Here is an 18,226-nt window from a genome sequence, read left to right as displayed (position 1 = left end):
TGCCTGTGGGGGTCGTGGCTCCCTGGCTCCTCAGCCCCTGGGAGCTGGCAAGGCCCCCCCACCCCCCTGCCACAGGGCTGAGAAGTAACTCTTGGCGTCTGAGCCTCTGCAGAAACACCGCTGCAAACACTGGGCCAGGCCCAGCCTGAAGGGACCAGAACGAGAGCAGCAACTGCCCCCAACGTCCTGCAGCAGGCGGGTGCCTTGTGCCCATTTTACACATAAGAAAACCGAGGCACAGACACTCCATCACTTGCCCAGGCACAAGCTAGTAAGCAGGGGCTGGGACGGGGGGCCAACGGCCTCAATCACGACTTCCTAAATGGCGAATGGAGGCCCGAGGGGAGCCCCCCGCATGCGCAGCTTTTCTCCCCCCTCTGCATCCCGGGGCTTCTCCTTGAAGGCTCCCACCGGCTGCGGCAGAGCAAGTGGTCAGCAGGACACCCTTTGAGAAAAACGGCATTTACTAGTTCGCAGCCCTTAAAAAAGAATCCCGGGCCCCGAGCAATGACCTGGGTGGGCAGGGGAGGGGGCGCGTGGGTTCGGGGGCAGGAGGAGCTAAGGCTGAGCTTCAGAAGTTGATCATTCCCCAGATTGTCTCCCAAGTCCCGGGATCTTGGGAGTGAGGTCAGATTGTAGATCCCAGCTGTTAAAACAAGGAAGCTGTTTGCTTTTTGCTAAGGCTCTCTTAGGATTTCCTAAAGCATTCCAGAGAAATCTTCCCGGAGCTAAGGCTGCAATAAAACAATTACCTTGGCCCTGGGCCATGCACCAGTTAAGTCCACAGCTGGGTTTTGCTAGGGTGAAGTGGAAAGGCCTGATTACGCTAAATCCCCACAGCGAACCCAGAGGCCTGACTCAGGGACAGAGGGAAGGCGCCAGAAGGCCGCCGTGTCATCTGAATGAGCGCCCGGGTGTTTATGATGGTGCGGCAAGAACCTCAGAAGGAATCCCCAGGCTCAGCGCCCAGCCCAAGGCCTCACAGCCAACAGCCCCTGCCCCTGCGTGCCGCCTCGCCCTTCCTGCAGCTTCGGCATCAGCCGAGATTGGGTTGCGTGTGTTGTTGGTCTCTACACGTGTACACTTAGACGTGCCTCTACATAGAAAGAAAACAGACATACACACCTCATATAAAAGCGAATCTATGAGAGAACACAAAGAGGGAAGGGAAGAAGACGGGCGGAAAGAAACTGATCCTACTCCAAGGACACGGGGGCGGCCCTTTCTGCCGCGGGCTCGGGCTCAGCGTGGCTGCGGCGCGGCGTCTGCGGGCCCAGGGAGAGGGGGGCAGGGCGCCGGGCTTCCACCAAGGAGAGCACGGGGGAATTCGGCAGGCGGACGCGGAGGCTCCAGCTCCAGGGCCGCGCCCTCCCGCCTGTGCCCGTCAGCCCAGCCCCGGCGCGGGGCCCACGGCTCTCAGAACCACTTCACAGAGAACTTGGGCTGGCGTTTTCAGGAGTCTCTCTCGACACTTTATTCGAAAAGATCTGAGCAGAAAGCAGGGCCGGGGGCCGTGTGGGCAGTGCTGCGTGGCGGAGGGGCCCGTCGCGCCGGGGGTCTTAGGCGTTGTATGAAGAGGACGAGACGCTGCCGCCGTGGCCCGTCCAGTTAGTGTGGACAAACTGTCCTGGTTTGGTTAAGAGTTCATAGGTGTGTGCCCCGAAGTAATCCCGCTGGGCCTGGAAAGCAAGAAGCCGGGTGAGGCGACTGGGTGGGCACGGACCCTTGAGCCCCGGGGTCATGCCCGCATTGACTCCACGGCTCACCTGGATCAGGTTGGCGGGCAGCATGTCGTGTCTGTACCCGTCGTAGAAGGAGAGGGCGGTGGTGAAGCAGGGCATGGGGATGCCCGCCTGTACCCCGGTGCTGACTGCCCGCCGCCAGGATTCCTGCGCAGGAGAAACAGCCGAAGATGGGCCACTGGGCCACGGGACCGTCACCAGCCCCATTCCCAGGCACAGTGGCTCACAGCCGTCCCGGCCAGTAGAGGGGAGCCAGGTGCCCCGCCGCAGCAGAACCCTGAGGCAGAGTCCCGGCGGCCACGTACCTGGCAGTTTTCCACAGCCGACTTGAAGAAGTCATCCAGGAGCAGATTCTGAAGTCCGGGGTTTCGATCAAAAGCATCTTTTATCTTCCCTAGGAACACACTGAAACAGGGCGATGACATCACTGACGCTTAGGAACAAAGTTACAGCCTCGCCCCGGAATAAGCCCTCGCAGGGTCAGGGCAACCAGGAGTCAGCGCCCGGGAGCAAGGCCAGCGAGAGGAGGGGCACCTGCCTCGGCCAGGGTGCTAGCGAGGCCAAGTCCTCAGTCCGGGCTTGCCCACCAAGGGCCGAGGCCATCAAGTCCACACGGAGCAGCTGGTGTCCCCCGTCACCTACCTTCTGATGATGCAGCCCCCCCTCCACATCAGGGCGATGCCACCGTAGTTGAGGGTCCAGCCAAATTCGCTGGCTGCCTGTCTCAGCAGCATGAAGCCTTGCGCGTACGAGATGATCTTGGAAGCGTAGAGGGCCTGCAGGACACGGCGCGGCCTCTCAGAGGGTGGGTGGCAGGGGCACCAGCCCTCATCTGGCAGCCTTGTCCCTACCCCCAGGGTGGCCCCCAGAAAGGACAGGCTGTGGGGGAGCAGGACGTGACCCTGGGCCTCAGCGTGCTATCCCGCCCTGCCTGGCCCCCACTGCCCGCTACCAGGCCCTGGCCAGCCCACCTTCCGAATGTCCTCCAGGAAGGATTTCTTATCACCCTGGAACTGGATCTTCCGAGGGCCCTTCAGCTTTTTGCTGGCTTGAACCCTCTCGTCCTTCAGAGCTGACAAGCATCGAGCAAAGACCGCTTCTCCTGCGGGGGGCGGGGAGGGAGCATGTCACCAGAGCACACACATAAAGCCAGAGGAGAAGGGACCCCGGAGCCAGAGGGCCCTGGATTCCCGGGATCAGAATGCCTCCTCCCAAACTCCCAAAACTTCACCTGGATCAGGAAGAACTCTCATAAAAAGTTCTCAATGGGGCCTCCCTGGGGGCACTGGGGTAAAGACAGAGCTATCAAGCTATCCCCAGCCACTGCAGCACGAGTTCATTCCCCGGCCAGGGAGCAACCCACATGGCGCAGCAGACCTCTCCTGTCTCGCTGCTGCTCCCCTCAGCAGTGGATTTCAGTAGCTCTGCCTGTTCTGCTCCCCACTCCGTCTCTGGTGAATCTTCTCAACCCCACACCTCTGGTCTGCACCCCAGCTCTTGTATGCATAAATAAATCTTTAAAAAGAAAAAGTTCTTCATGATTGATTTCTTAACTAAAACGCCAAGCCAAACTTGCAACACAAATACAGGTGTTGAAGCTCAAAGAAGAAGATGAAATCCAAAGGGGAGCTTTGAGGGAAATCAAAGAGGTGAAACCAGCTTAGACCTACCCAGTGGGGGTCTGTGAGTGGAGCTTCCCTCTCAGCGGAGAAGACTTCAGGCTGTCTCTCTCCTGAAGCACTGACTACCCACCCGTTCGAAACGACTGGTCAGTGGGGAGTCACTCGGCCTCCCTCTGCAGGAAACAGGCTTTTCTAATTCTTAGTTTACAGATTTCCACGGCCCCAGGATCAGTGTTAAAGTGTCCTGATTTTATTTCATTTGCACAGAAAGCCTTTTAATGTCCTACTTTAGCATTAAGGCATAAGTATTTAGTAACTTCAGAAGTTTCCCTTATAAAAGATGACTTGCTCCGCGGACAAGGCGTGTGATTAGAGGGGGTGCTCTAACCAGTCTCCCCAGAATGCAGTAACATTTCTGGGCACTAACAGAAGACTTGGCTTTTGAGGCTGCGCAGCCCCCAAGCCTGGGACCATCACCCAAACTGGGAATGCACCAGGAGCCTGCCTGCGCCCCCTTGGCTAGCCAGCGCCCAGCCGGCCAGTCACATCACCGTGACTCTGCACTTGCGGGCGGAAGCTGAGCTGGCTGCGCAAGGAGGCGGGTGTGGCGAAACCCTGGGTGTCACCTCGGGCTTAGCTGGAAGTCGGACTTGCTTCCTCATAAGTGCAAGCAACCTGGCACCCAGCCAGGGAGGAGCCTCCCAACGCCAGGGAGAAAGGTTATGTCGTCTCTAAGTGTGGGATTCTGAGACCATGAGCCCTTCAGCTGGGGCCAGTGGTGACTAAACTGCTCCCTGGAGTCCCAGGGGCCACTCAGATCAGCTACACAGCTGCCAACTTCCTTCTATCTGGGCCTGCACTGAGCAAACGACTTCCCTGTCATCCTCCAGGGCTCTCGACCACACGGTTCTCTGTAAACAGCAGCACGCAATGAATCAGGAAATCTCAGGAGGGAGGAGACCAGGGAAGAGAGGGCCACCTGTGCCTGGAGGAGCGGACAGGAAGCTTCCGGCTTCTACAGGGGCCCAGTCTCCAGGAGCAGAGAGGAGTGTTCCTGTAACATGCCAGGCAACCTTCTTCCTTTTCCTTTTTGATTTCTGTCAGAAGTGTATCCATTTTATACTTCAAGACCCAACTCGTGGCTTTGCTAGTGCTCCTTTTAAATGTTTTTTTAAGTTTTTTTACTTCTGCGCTTATTACTTCACTCTGTGTCATTTGATGCTGAGGTGTCAGAAGAGCTCTGAGGGGTGTCAGCCCTTCTACACTCAAAGCGGGTTCACGCACGAACCCTCTGGTCCCGCAGAGAGCAGACCAGCATGGGAAACCGGCTCTCCGAAAGAGCGGGGTCTTAGCTGCCAGCCTGGGCCAGTGTTGCAGAGGACCCTGCGATTAAAGTTGCGAGACGAGGGGGCTCGTGAGGAGAGAACATTACCGATGAGGGTGACAGGAACCCCGTACTCCAGGGCCGAGATGGCCGTCCACTTCCCGGTGCCCTTCTGCCCCGCGCTGTCCCGGATCTTGGGCAGCAAGTGTGTGCCGTCGCTGTCTCGGAACTTGAGGATGTTGGCGGTGATTTCGATCAGGAAAGAGTCTAGCTCTGTCTTGTTCCACTCCTCAAATGCCTGCATGTGAGAAGGACCGGAGGGAAACCAGGATTAGACCGGAGGGCACGCTCATTGGTTCTTTCCGGGGAAATAGGAACCGGCGCTGCCACTTAGGGCTAAGGGGCTTTCCTCTGGCCCTGGCATCCGCTCCCACCAGCTGAGCTCTAAGCTAACCACAAGTCAGCTGTGTTCAAATCCTGGCTGTGCCAGGTCCCTGCTACCAGAACCGAGCTGTCCTCGGAGCAGCGAGCCCTTCACCTGCCTCTTCGGACGCTGCCACCCCCAGGCCTGCTCCGATCACCCCTCAGTGAAGGCCTGCCCCAGCCTGCTTTCTTCACAAGAGTCCTCACTCGTCAGCCACAGACTGTATCTAACTGTTACTTCCTCCAGCTCCAAGGAACCTGGTTCTCTTCCCGGCCTCCATCCCTGGCAGTACAACTCTGGGGCTGGGAGAACTGTGGCCACGTGCGTGTGGGGTGAACACCCCCACTACCACGGGCACCAACGACCAGGAACACAGAAGAAAAGGATCTTTCCTATGGAAACTACATTACATTGCTTTGGAAAATTAAGGGCAAATCAGTGAAACAAAGCCAGTGGGAATGACACACATTTTTAAATAAGAAAATTGAAAACTGAAAAATCTGAAGGATTCTACGCAGTTGAAGCTTTAGGGTAAGAGTCTTTAATTCATGTTCCACCTGAGGGCCTCCCTGGTAGCACAAGGGGTTAAGACGCAACCTATGAAGCTATCCGTAGTCACTGCAGCACGAGTTTGATCCCCGGCCAGGGAGCTACCCACATGGCGCAGCAGACCTCTCCTGTCTCTGCACTGCTCCCCTCAGCAGTGTACTTCAGTCAGTCTGCCTGTTCTGTTCCCCACTTTGTCCCTGGTGAAAACTCTCACCTCCCACACCTCTGGCCTGTACCCCAGTTCTTGTATGCATAAATAAATATCTTCAAAAAATAAATGAATCATGTTCCACCTGAAATGACCAGAACTAGAGATTCCAGATGACCAGAATGCTCACCAGAGAGCCACACTTGAATCAGCACTGGCTGCACGTGACATGTTTGTGAGTGAGTGTCCTCCTAGAGTTGCAATTAAAATGAATGTTTACCTGTTGATGTGGAAGTGTTTAGGGGGCAGAGTGCTGATGCCTGCAGTGGACGCTGCAATGTGTAAAAAAATAAAAATGCCACATGGACAGACAGATGGATATTCGCTAAAGCAAGGGCAGTGAAATGCTAAGCAGAATCCAGGAAGTGAGCAGGTGGGTGTTCACTGTCAAATTCCTTCCATGACGCTGTATGTTAAACACTTTGACAGTAAACGGCCCCTGGCTAACTCGGTCCCGGATGTCTGGCAGAGTGGCCACCATTGGAGTTTACAGCCCTATTACTGCAGGCTTCCCTGAAATTAAGGCGAGTCCACTAGGCTGCCGAGTGACCCAGGGAAGAGGAATGAGGAAAAGGAAGGGCTCCCGGCCTCCTGCCAGCAGTGAGGCGGTGCCGGCTCACCTGCGCCATCTCGCTGTGCTCCATGCCCAGCACGTCCTTCATCAGGTGGTAGGCCTCGCAGATGAGCTGCATGTCGCCGTACTCGATCCCATTGTGCACCATCTTCACGAAGTGCCCCGCTCCCTCCTCGCCCACCTGCAGAGCCACACCCGCCAGGAGGCCTTCAGAGAGGCAGAGATAGCCAGGGAGGCCCACAGCTAATTCCCTCCTCACCAAAAAATAGCTAATGGGGAATAGTTAGAGTATCTTAAAAACCACAATGTAACAATGTAACACAAGTTCCAGCCTGATCCAGTGTCATTTAAAATGGATTCCAAAATCACTCCCCTGGAGTTTTCAGATCCCCACATTCACCTGAGTCCTATGGCCCCCAGTTTCCATTCTTTCTCGCTGTTATCAAAAGCAGCTTCCCTCCCCCGACTCACCCCCAAGGAAGAGAAGTTTTCTTTTTCCCAGTTACTCTAGCAACATGCTTTGCTGCCCAATTAAAGCCACTTGTGCTTCTGAAAAGTACAAATGCACTGTAGCTGCGTGACACTTCTGAAGCTGAAACGGCTCAGACCCTGGGTCTGGTCCTGACCCCGTAAGCCCAGAGGTGTGTGCCTGTTGGTGTCCCCAGTTGAAGGGACTCTGACAACAGAGCCGGCAGACGTACACGCTCAGAAAGCAGTTTATGGACGTACGTGGGGAAGCTAATGCTGGGCTTCAATGATAACAAGTGTAGTCTGAGCTACGCGTCCCTGCCCTATAGACAACCTCCTTGGGCGTCAAAATGAGCTGAAAATGGTTTTGGGCAAGGAGTCAGAACAGGGGGTGACAGGGGCCATCTCCCTGATGACCTGGAAGCCTCTCTCCGGGTGGTCACCCTGAGATGAGTTCTGACCTTGACACCAGAGGCTTCCTGGCCTACGCAGTCACTGCTAACCTACCCCCCTACCTTCTGATTTTGACACTTTCTTGGGCCATGAAGTAACAGGGCCCACCACTTCTTACTTCACCCCGTCCTTCCTGTAACTTCAACAGTGACCCGGGAGTGCCTGCTCTCACTATCTACTCAATAACCTGAGCCGAGGCCCTGGGGGAATCCACCCCAACTCCATCAAGACACACAAGAGCAAGGACTCCGCGGCTCTGCCCTAAGTGCATCTGAAAGAAGTCACTGCCGCTGCTCCCAGAGCATCTCCGGCCAGGAATGGCAGGCCCTCCCGGCCCCGCACAGATGAGCGAATGACTCCACCTCCGAGACCCCGGCAGTGGCCCTCTGCCTGGGGCAGATGTGATGGGCCCAAGAGGGTGCTGGTCAAAACGGGAAGGGCCATTTTAGTTGCTGCAGCTCATGTCCCCAGAGGGAGGGCTCCCCCTAACCTCACCTGCCTCAGTCTCAGTCTCATCTCTACCCCTTGTCTCTTATGAAAGTTATACGATAAAAACAGCAGATGAAGTGCTCTTATAAAATTAAAGGGGAGTAGGAGCTAAAGAGCTCGTGGAGACCATCCAGACCCACCCCCCTATGAAGAGTGACTGGTCTAACGTCACAGGGTCTCCCCAGCCTGCTGTGCTGTCCATGTAAGGGCCGAGGCTGCAGTGAGTGAGAAAACTTATCTGTAACAGCACAAAATACAGGAAAGGGAGACATCTGTGACTCAGCCCCGGCCTCCGTCACGGTCGGTGGGAGTGAAAGGCCGCCATATTCCCGCTCGGCACTGAAGGCCGACATCCCAAGCTGCAGGGCAGGAGAGTCCCACGCCCACGGCCAAGACATCGACAGAGCAACAGCCAGGCAGCCCCCTTCCGCACTTCAGTTCAGACATTCTCTCTTTGGCCATCAAGAGCATGGCTAAAAGAAATCTAACTTTCCCTCTTCCTTCCTGCTCGTTGTTAAGGAATCTGTCTCAGCTGAACTCAGGAGGGCTACTTTAACCGCGAATCAAGGCTATGGACACTCAGTTCAGCTGCCAGGACAGGACAGCGGGTGTGTATTTTAGGCACCAGCTGTGCTATCCACCGAGAGGTCAAGAAGCTTATGTCACAAAGCAAACAGCCAGGAAACGGGTGGTCCTAGCTCCCTGCATTCGGTCTCTGTTCACGCGGCCAGCTGGCTCCCAAGAGCAGCCCAGAACTTGCCCAGTCACAGCAGGGTTCTCCAGTTCCTACTTTTGCAGCGATGCCTTGAAAGATGTTCTTGATGTGGGGCCTGTGGGAAGGAACCGTGGAGTTTAGCTGCTAAAGGAAAGGGGCTGAACTCTCGATTAAAAACTCAATGGCCCCACCCCAATTTTTTCCCTTTCTAGTGATAGCAAGAAGTGCTCAAGATGAAGTGGTGAACATGCCAAGCCCCCAAAATAAACTGCAGCCCCCACTGACTGACCAGCTGCCCCTCCAGCCTGCTGGGCCCCAAAGCAGAGGCAGCGTGAGCAGACAGACACAAAGGCCGAGCAGATGTGTCATCAAAGCCATAAAAACATCTACTGCACTCTCCCTGAAGCTGTGATCCCAAACAATGTGGAAGTTGGGGTGCACACCCCAGGGGTTAGTCTGGGTGAGTGTGATGATGAGGTGAGCAGGTGGGCAGACCAGGGGCATTTCTGAGCGCTACATTCCCTCTCATCGTGAGAAAAAGCTTCTGCTCTTTGTCACGGCCCCCCTAGGACAGGGAAACTCTTGAGCCTTTTCCCAATGTCCTCCCACTGCTGACTGATCAAACCTTCTTCACGAAGTTTTTGGTAAGGACACAAAATCTGACAGGGTTGCAAAGCTAATGTCCAGGATGAGGGTGAAACAGCGTCACCTCAGGCTTTTGAACCTCATGCAGATTTTGCTGACTGCTTCAGGCAAAAGTGCATTTCTTCTTGGGCCAGGTCAGTGTGGGAAGAAGCGAATTCATGAACAACCAGAGCAGCTGTGTGTCAAATGTTTCAGCCCACTCAAGATAAGTACTGTTAAGCTTTGGAGAAGCAGGAAGGCTGCTACTTCGAGTTTTAACACACGGAGAACCCCAGGCACGTTCATCAAGGAGAAAATTTAGAGAATAGTCTTCCCCAGAGAGCCCTTTGTCTGTGGGAATTAGACTCGGTCACTCCTTACTGTAATACCTAATATAATTCTAGAATAGTTGGAAATCAAAGTCATTCAGAAAAGAATGTTACCTTTCCATGTCTCCCTCAAAAGGATTCTTTCTTTTCTATTTCTTTCTCTTCCGCTCCATCTCTCTATCTGGCTTTCTCTGCAGTCTCAGCGCGGAGTCCCCCTCAGTCTAAGTTGTGTATAATCAATTACTTGCATCTTTTCATGTTGATTCTGTACCGCCCACCGCCCGCCTCACATACCCTTCTCACATCACCAAAGCACCCCCCCGCCCCAACCCTGTGGTAGCCTCCTCTAGGAGAGAGCACGGGGAACATATCATATAAAATCAGTTTTTTAACGAGTCAAATAAAAATTCTTCACCTCTTTCTCAGGGACAAAACAGGCCCAGTCAGAGTTGTTCATTACTCACAATTATCACATAAATAGCAATTTTTAGAGGCAGGCCTTAACCCAAAGTCCAGACAGTGCAAGGACATTATCTGAACTGCTTCTTTAAAGTCCTGACCTGACCGCTAAGCCTATTTAGAGACGCTGCTGTCAGTCTCAGAGAGAATCACAGATGAGTAACAGCAATAGAGCAGTAAGCATAGTATCACGTCAAAGTAGAAAAACACAGATAACAGAAACCCCTCCAACCTCCCCTGTCTCCAATATTCAGGCCCCACAGAGAGGGGGGCAGAGCTGCTCATGGCTCCCTCATTCCCTCAAAGTTCAGGCTCCCCATTCCAAAACGGGGGTACTCACCAAGCTTCTTTGTTCCCTCCTGGCATGAGTGATGGGCCATAGCGGGCCCCATCCTCTCCACCACTAACGCCGCTCCCCACAAATAAGATCCCCTTGGCCTTGAGGTCTCGACACCGTCTCTACGTGAGAACAAATGAATCCATTACGAAGTGACTCCCGGTCAACAAGAGGAGGCATAAGACCAAGGACCCAGGAACAAACTGATCGTTCCAGGAATTTAATCCCCTCACATCTGGGGAGTCAAAAAATGTCATGGGTGTGCGTGCTAACTGCCCCGCCCCTAGAGGGATAAACAAAGCCAACCGCATGTTCTCATTTTACCAGGAGAGACCGTGAGCAAGAGGACTCAGCTAAGAGCAGGTTTAGGTCGAGAAGGACTCCCTGGCACTCAGGGACCCCTCCCAGTACGAGGCTGGCAAAGAGCTGGCCCTCGCCCATGACCACGGTGACCACCGTGGACTGGCGGCAGAGGAAGGAAGGTAAGGCACAGACTCCCTGCCCGCTGGACCTAAGCAGTCGCCATTCTGTTGTTACGCGTGTGACTGATGAGACCCTCGTCCATCACGTCCGTCTCGGCAGAAGCAAAGCTGGGAACCCCTGCATCAGTACCAACCCAAAGAGTCAGCACCGCACAAGGGCAGTCCACTCTGGTCATATGTGTACGATGACACTTTTGTCTAGAAGGTCCTCAGAACCTGGGATAATCTGGGCTACAGAATACTTACTATGGTGTCCCTGTATTCAGAATTGCCCCCATCGATGATGATGTCACCGGTGTCCAACAATGGCACCTGTAACCAGACGCGGGCATTAAGGGCGAACACAGAAATGGAAAAAGCAGAATGTGCCGATACAAACTAGAATTTATCCCAAGTAAACCCAGTCTAAAAGCAGAGATAATTTCTCTGAGAGCTGGACCTTATTTAAAAGCTTAGCATCAAAATTCTCCACAACTGAGATAATTCTCTTTAACTACTAGTTGGAAAGTTTTTTATTTCCAGCGTGTGCCACCTGTCTGGTTTATATGCCCCAGCACTGAGAATAGGACTGGCCCTAGAAGATGAATTACATCCTGTGAAATCTGGCCTAGGACAGAGATGGGGCCTGTAAATACACATCAAACAGTCTAGTGTGAAAATGAACAACTTGATCGCCACTGTTTGGAGATGGCAGGAGGAGACTGGGTCTTGAACAAGAGTATCTTCCTGTGGGCTGCCACCAAGGCTGGCTTTACTGTTCATTATTCACCACCACTCCCCCCACGAGGCTCTAGTTAACATTACTTAATATTTTCCTACGTTAAAGAACAATCTGCTATTTTTCCAGACCATTCAGTCTATAGCTGATCATGGGCAGCTTGGCATCTTGCTATATAAAAAGCTTAGTATGTTCTTTCTTTATCGCAATGTTCTTCCTTTCTAGGTCATTTTTGAAAGAAATGGAAGCACACTGGGTATAAGTTCCTCTCAACATAGAAACAATGCCAACACTACTCCTTTAGAAAAGGAATGTTAGTCCTTTTTGTTTATCGTCACAAAACCTTCAAACAAGTCTTCCAAATGGGTAATATCTTGTTTTTTTCACAGCTAATACTACAGAATTGTGTTTTGGGGTATCTAAATAATTTCTATTTCTATGAAGGGACCCCCTTCATCCAGATGTATTTTCTTCTTTCCTTTTTTTCAGTGGAAAGCACCCTGAGGCCACAGAGCTGCTGGGCACAGCCCCTGGATACAAGGGCAGTTGGTTGTCCCCGTCCACTGGCTGCTCCTGACCCCAGTCAGCCCACTGGGGAGCATCCTTTGGTGAGAACAAGCCAGGGACTGTGAGGAGACAGACTGGCGATGAGACTACAACAGGAAGGGACCCACGAGCTCCTGACCCGCGTGGTGGTGGAACCCCTAAATGAGGGTGAGACTCAGTTCTGGATCAGTGTGTGAAAGAACCAGAATTAGCTCCTACTCGGAGCACGACCTTTCCTCCCTGCCCCGCACCCAGTTGACTCTCAGGGTGAACTGCAACTGAGGTCTGCTTCTCAGAGGACCTTGGGGGAACTCAGCACCGCTCACCCACCCGCCCAGCAAGGCCCTCACAAGCCCATATGTACTTTTTTCCCTTCCAAAATAGATATACATGTTAAAGCCAACAAACTGTTCAGTACAAAAAAAAAAGTACCCAGTTTGTAGTTCCTAGGAACCCCTTAGGAGGTCTCTTGTCATTTACACTGAGTTATACTAATTTCAAATTGTTGCTTTCTAGGAATACTAAGAGAGATCCACTTCTAAATTTGGACACCGAGGTTCATTAATAAATATCACTAAACATTCAAAATACACAATCAAAACTATAGATTTCTAAACAAAGAGTCTACAACGATCACTGTTTCTGTTCCTGTTAATGAATTCTTACTGATATGTCTCCTTCTGTCCTCAAACTATTATATGCACGAGGAGTTTTACCACCTGAGGATATGTTGTTATTTAATTAGTGCCAATCAAGTTAACCAACACGGAGACATTTAAGTAATTGTTTAGTCAGAACTGAGTCGTTTCCACATCTAGAAACCAAAGGGGAAAAAGTAGTCTCAAGTGAAACAGCTAAAAGAAGGAAGAAGAAAAGTTCTGTCACGCCGCGAACAGCTGGGAGCAGAGCCGGCCTCACCAATTTTTCAATGAAATCATCCACGGCTTGGCCAGCCTTCACGAGAAGAATGACCCGCCGGGGCCTCTTCAGCTTGGAGACCATCTCCTCCAGGGAGTGCGCGCCAACCACCTTGGTTCCCTTGGCCTCATTGGCCAAGAAATCATCAACTTTGGAGACCGTCCTGTTGAAGGCACAGACCTAGAAGGACAAAGGCCCGATGAGGAGACCTAGGACTCAGGAGACTCTGCAACGGTGGACAAAGTGACAATGAAATTTCGATGCAGTTCAAGGCTTGGGGCATTTTCCCCTCACAGAGCGCGGGGCGGAGGCCGTGGCCGAGGACGACCAGGGGGCCAGGCCCACCGCCCAGGCACAGCAAGGTGCAGCCGGTCACTAGCTGTGAGGGCTCCGGCCACGCCCGGGGGCAGCTGGTTCCGGAGAGTCTGTCCGTGGTAATCCTGGCATCGAGGCGCCTGAGCACTTACCGGGGAGCTGTCACGAGTCCAACCTTACAGGCAGCCCAGTCAGCGCTGAGCCCCCGCAGCGCCTCTCCCGCACGCCGCTGGCTGTTCACTCGGGCCGAGGACTGAGGGTCCCGCGCGCCGCCCCGAGCCCGCCGCCCGCCGCCCAGGGGTGCAGCGCCCAGGGGTGCAGCGGCCGCGGGTGGGGCGCGCCGGGCCGCCCCCCCCCGCCCCGGGCCGTCCTGGACCCGCGCGGCCCCCCCTCCCGCGCCGGCGCGGGGCGGGACTCACCACGAAGCCGTGGTCGTCCATGTTGAGAACGAGGTTCTGGCCCATGACGGCCAGGCCGATGAGCGCGACGTCGGCTCTGGGGGGGGGAGGGGCGTCAGGCGCGGCGCCCCCGCCCGCCCGGGTTCCCGCCTCTGCTCGGGAGGGGACCCCCCCGCCCCGCCCGGCCCTGGGGCTCCCGCGGCGGCTCCGGAGCCTCCCCCGCCGCCCCCGCGCCCGCGCCCGCCCTCGAGGGGCCCCGGGAGAGGCCGCGACGACCCCGCGGGCGCCCGGCTGGGTCCGGGGCGGGGGGCCAGCGCCGCCTCGCCAGCGCCGGGCTGAGGGGCGAGCGGCGGGGGGCTCCGGGCCGGGCGCCGAGGCCGGGGGGCCGGAGCCCGCGCCCCGCGGCGCCACTCACTGGGCCATGGCGGCGGCGGCGGCGGCGGCGAGCGGGTGCGGAGCGCGGCGGGCGGCCCGGCGAGTCGGCTGGGGCCGGCGCCTGAGGCGCGGCCGCGGCTTTCGGGAGCCAGCCAATCGGAGGGAGGGGGCGGGGCCTGCGCGCCACGCCATTGGCCCGCCCCAGCGCCTGTTAGACCACCTGAGGCAGCCGGGCCCGCCCACCCCGGGGACGGCGCCGGGGAGCGCCGAGCGCGTCGATGGCCTCGTCCCCGCGGGCGGGGCGCCGCGCCCGAGGACCGGGCTGGACGGGGGGCGCGGGTGGACGGGGGGGGGGGCGGGCAGGCGAGGGGGCTGGGCGGACGAGGAATGGGGGCGGGGAGGACGGCGCGCGGCGCCGGGGTGGGCAGGGGCCGCAGCACCCCACGCGGCCGGCGGGGCTTGGGCGCGGCGCGGGGCGGGCGGGGCGCGGGGCTCCCGGCGGGCTGGGCCGGGCTCGCCCGCGTCGCGGGGCCGTGCGCCTCGCGGGTGGGCCCGCCGGGCCACGGCAGGGTGGGCTCGGGTGCCGCCGCGGGCCCGGGGGGCGCCCGGCCGCCTGTGCCGGGGGTCCCCGGGCGGGCCCGCGGGGGGCGGCGCAGGCCCTCGCCGTCCCGGGCCCGGGGTGCGCCCGCGCCCGCGCCTGTGGCCGCGGGGAGACCGGGGCCTTCTCTTGCGCAGCCCAGGCCCTTGTCATGCTGGTTTTGACAGACGCGCTTCTAGAAACTTTCCTGTTCGCAAATGCCGGGTCCGGGGCGTGCACGGGCTGGAAGCTGCGCGTTCCCCGCGGTGAGGCGTTTCTGGATGCACAATGGACTGTGATTTCATCGCCTTGTGTGTCAGTGTTTATCCTGCGTGAGGCTTTCCAGAAGCAGCCTTTCTTTCAACTTGCTCGTTTTCTTTGACTCCCGTTTGCCGGTTTTGTACCAGCCAGACCTTTCACACCTAGAGATACACCTGGATGGTGGCCCTGGCCGGTGCTGACTCACTGCACAGAGGTCAAGGTGGGGGTGGGGTTTCAACGGTCCAGAGGGGAAGAGAGGTCCCTCCCTCCCCGCACCCTGCTTTCCTCCACCCCTTCCTTTCACTGGGTGCAGAGATGCTTGCTTGAAGCAAGCCCAGCGTGCACTTTACAGCCCCAGGCCAGGTGCCTGGCTGCCCTCAGCCCTTCCTTGTGCAGGGAAAGTGTGAAGGGGGAAACGGTGAACTGAGACCCCGGCCAACCAGAGCCCTACAAGTGCTGCAGGGTCCTGCGAAGCTTCATCCCAGCTCTGCCCAGCAGCTGACTGCCCACTGAATGAAGCGGGTGGGCAGGGCGCCCAGAGCTCTGCCAACCAAGTGTCCCCAAACTTGGGTGTGCAAGGAAGCGTGTTCAGTGTGCGCTCTGACGCCACAGGTCCAGAGAGGCAGGACCCCAGGCAGTTCAGATTGCAGGTGCTAGACTCCTTCGTGGCTGTGATGGTCCTCAGAGGGTATGACCACTTTTTGAAACAGTTCTCAAGGGGTGACCTGGGGCCCTGGGAGGACCCAGTACCAGGAAGAAATTTGCCTCATTCTGCCCCAGTATTAGGTGGCCTTTTCCAGATGTAACATGGTGCGATCTGGAAGTCATGAACTAGAAAGGCAGGCTGAGAGGCCTGCTCAGCTGCGGGGAGCCAGACCTCAGAGATTTGCAAAGCTGTCACACACTATCACTCATCTCACCATCTCACGGAAGTTTCATTCTGGGAAAGTTGAATGTCTCGATTTCAGATTTTAAACTGGCAAATACTGATGTAACTGACATCCACAAGAACTCTGGGTCATGGGTGATTCAGGAGAGCTGTAAAGGTGTTCTGAGACCAACATGTTGAGGGCCAGTTCCAGCCCAACTCAGAGAGGAGGCCCCGGGGCTGGTAGCACCGTGCAGGGCCCCAAGAGCCGCCTCTGCGGTGGCCGATTAGCTGCCCTCCAAGGTCCCTCAGCACTGCCCGGGCCCAGCGACCCCGCAGGGCACATGCCCATTGTGGTCAAGCTCTGCCCAGCCCAGGAGACCCCTGTGCTCCCTGTGTCTATAGTTTCATCTTTGCTAGAAATGTCACATAAATGGAATATGTAATTTTTTGTGTCTGGTTTCTTTCATTTGTAAAGTTTTGAGGCTTATCCACGTTCTGTGGTCACTAAGTGGTTGCTGATGGTATTCCAGGGTGCGTGCTCTCTTTATCCACTTCTCCGTTGATGGACACATGGATGGTTTCTAAGTTGGGCAATAAAGGATAATGTTTGGAACATTCATGTACAAATCACAGGTCTTCATCTCTCTTGGCAGATACTTGGGGAGTGAAACTGACGGGTCCTATGTTAGGTGTACTTCTAAGAAATGCTCAACTATTTCCAAAGTGGAGATTTTTACCTCCGCATCCTCGCTAACACTTGATCACAACCATCCTAGTGGGCACAAAGTGGTATCTCACTATGGTTTTAACTTGCATTTCCCTAATGACTAATAACATTGAGTATTTTCAACTGCTTTTTATTTACCTATCTTTGGTGAAATGTCCATTTAGATCTTTTGATTGTTCATTTTATTTTTAAATTTACTTTTATTATTTATGCATACAAGAGCTGGGGTGTAGGTCAGAGGTGCGAGGGGTGAGGGGATTCACCAGAGACAGATTGGGGAGCAGAGCAGGCGGATCTACTGAAATACACTGCTGAGGGGAGCAGTGGGGAGACAGGAGAGGTCTGCTGCGCCCTGTGGGCAGCTCCCTGGCCGAGGATGTAACTCGTGCTGCTGTGGCTGGTGAAACTTGACAGTGCTGAGACTTGAACCCCTGCGCCAGCTGGGAGGCCCTGCTTGTTCATTTTCACAGACTTGAGAACAGGTATTTATAAAAAATCACAGATAGCTCAAGAAGTTCCCTTAAAGCCCTCACCTAATTCCCCTGCTAGCAACATCTTAACATTCCATGGCTTATCTGTCAATGAAGAAACCAGCAGTGGTAACTTCTGATAATTATTAACTAAGCCCCAGACTTCATCAATGATAATTTTCCACGAACGTGACTCTTCTGTGCTGGTCCTGTCCAGACCACATTCCACAGAGTTGTGCTGTGTCTTTAGTTCCCTGGTCTGGGACAATTTCTTAGTCTCTGTTTGGTTTCAGTGACTTTAACAGTTTCAAGGAAGCTGGCCACGTATTTTATTGAAAGTTCTTTCACTTGGATTTGTCTGATTTTTTTTTTTTCTTCATAGTTTCACTGGGTTATAGACTTCGCAGAAGACCACAAAGGAAAAGGCTATTCCCGTGACGGCTCTCGAGGCCGATGATGTGGACCCTGGTGACCTGGGCAAGGTGGTGTCTGCACTCACAGCACCGCCCCCCCCCAGTTCTCAACCCACCTTGGCTACTTTCTGCCGGCCTCCCGGAGCCTCCTCTGGGCCTGTGCACAGCTTCCCAGGTGGCCAGGGGCTGAGGGCCTATTTGGTCCTTGTCTGGCACATTCATTCATTCCCAGAGTCTCCTGTGTTTCTGGCCAATGGCTGCCTGCTCATCCGAGCCCTCAGGCTGCGAGCTCAGGTTTTTCCCATTCATTTTCACCACGTTTGCCTCTTTCAGCTGATTAAAAAAATCTTCAGGTTGACTCCCCGAAACCCTACACAAACTCAACAAGTTTGCCTTCTTTGGACCTAAGCTGGTAAAACTACTTTTCTTACCAACGGAGAGGAGGTGAAGATGGGGTGCGGCAGTGGGGAGCAGTCCCGGGCAAGAAGCAGGCTCCTGCTGCTCTCAGAAAGTCTAGTTTTCCCAGAGTCAATACTTCTCAATTTGCCGGCCTTTGGTCAATTTCCAGAGCCTTGATGCGTTTTATTTTTTCCGCTTTTTACTTTTCTCACAGGGCGCGTTCGCTACCCTCCTTACGCTTCCGCGCTGCCCTTTGTCTGCAGTTGGGGCCTTCGTAGGCAGCTGTGGCACCTCAGCCTCCATAGCAAATGACGCAGAAACTGCGGGAAGCTTAAAAAATGACACAGGGTTGGGGTACCCCTAAACTCCCGCCATCCCCTGGGTAGCCAGTCCGCAGGCCGTGGCTGCAGGTACCACTGTTGGTGGCCTCCTCGTGTCA

General features: G+C 55.2%; 1 protein-coding gene and 1 long non-coding RNA gene across 2 annotated transcripts; one reads left to right on the top strand and one right to left on the bottom strand.

Annotated features, from left to right (window-relative positions):
* Nucleotides 1–1,352: 1,352 nt before the first annotated feature.
* On the bottom strand, nucleotides 1,353–14,153 carry PGD (phosphogluconate dehydrogenase). The gene is made up of 13 exons (XM_037501478.2): nucleotides 14,110–14,153; nucleotides 13,716–13,791; nucleotides 12,982–13,161; nucleotides 11,046–11,111; nucleotides 10,321–10,439; nucleotides 8,614–8,683; nucleotides 6,490–6,624; nucleotides 4,797–4,986; nucleotides 2,714–2,844; nucleotides 2,385–2,518; nucleotides 2,048–2,147; nucleotides 1,767–1,889; nucleotides 1,353–1,679 (listed from the first exon to the last, which is right to left on the bottom strand). The coding sequence occupies exons 1-13, from the start codon at nucleotides 14,115–14,117 to the stop codon at nucleotides 1,560–1,562; spliced, it is 1,452 nt and encodes a 483-aa protein (XP_037357375.1). The 5' UTR covers nucleotides 14,118–14,153; the 3' UTR covers nucleotides 1,353–1,559.
* LOC129145128 (uncharacterized) lies at nucleotides 8,890–12,134 on the top strand. The gene is made up of 3 exons (XR_008550228.1): nucleotides 8,890–9,028; nucleotides 11,743–11,883; nucleotides 12,007–12,134. It is a non-coding gene; the product is annotated as an uncharacterized LOC129145128 (long non-coding RNA).
* Nucleotides 14,154–18,226: the final 4,073 nt, after the last annotated feature.

Source organism: Talpa occidentalis, unplaced genomic scaffold (assembly GCF_014898055.3).
Source record: "Talpa occidentalis isolate TD23 unplaced genomic scaffold, MPIMG_talOcc4v2.1 talOcc4.9, whole genome shotgun sequence".
Classification (NCBI taxonomy): Eukaryota; Metazoa; Chordata; class Mammalia; order Eulipotyphla; family Talpidae; genus Talpa; species Talpa occidentalis.
This window is presented reverse-complemented; position numbering and strand designations above follow the sequence as displayed.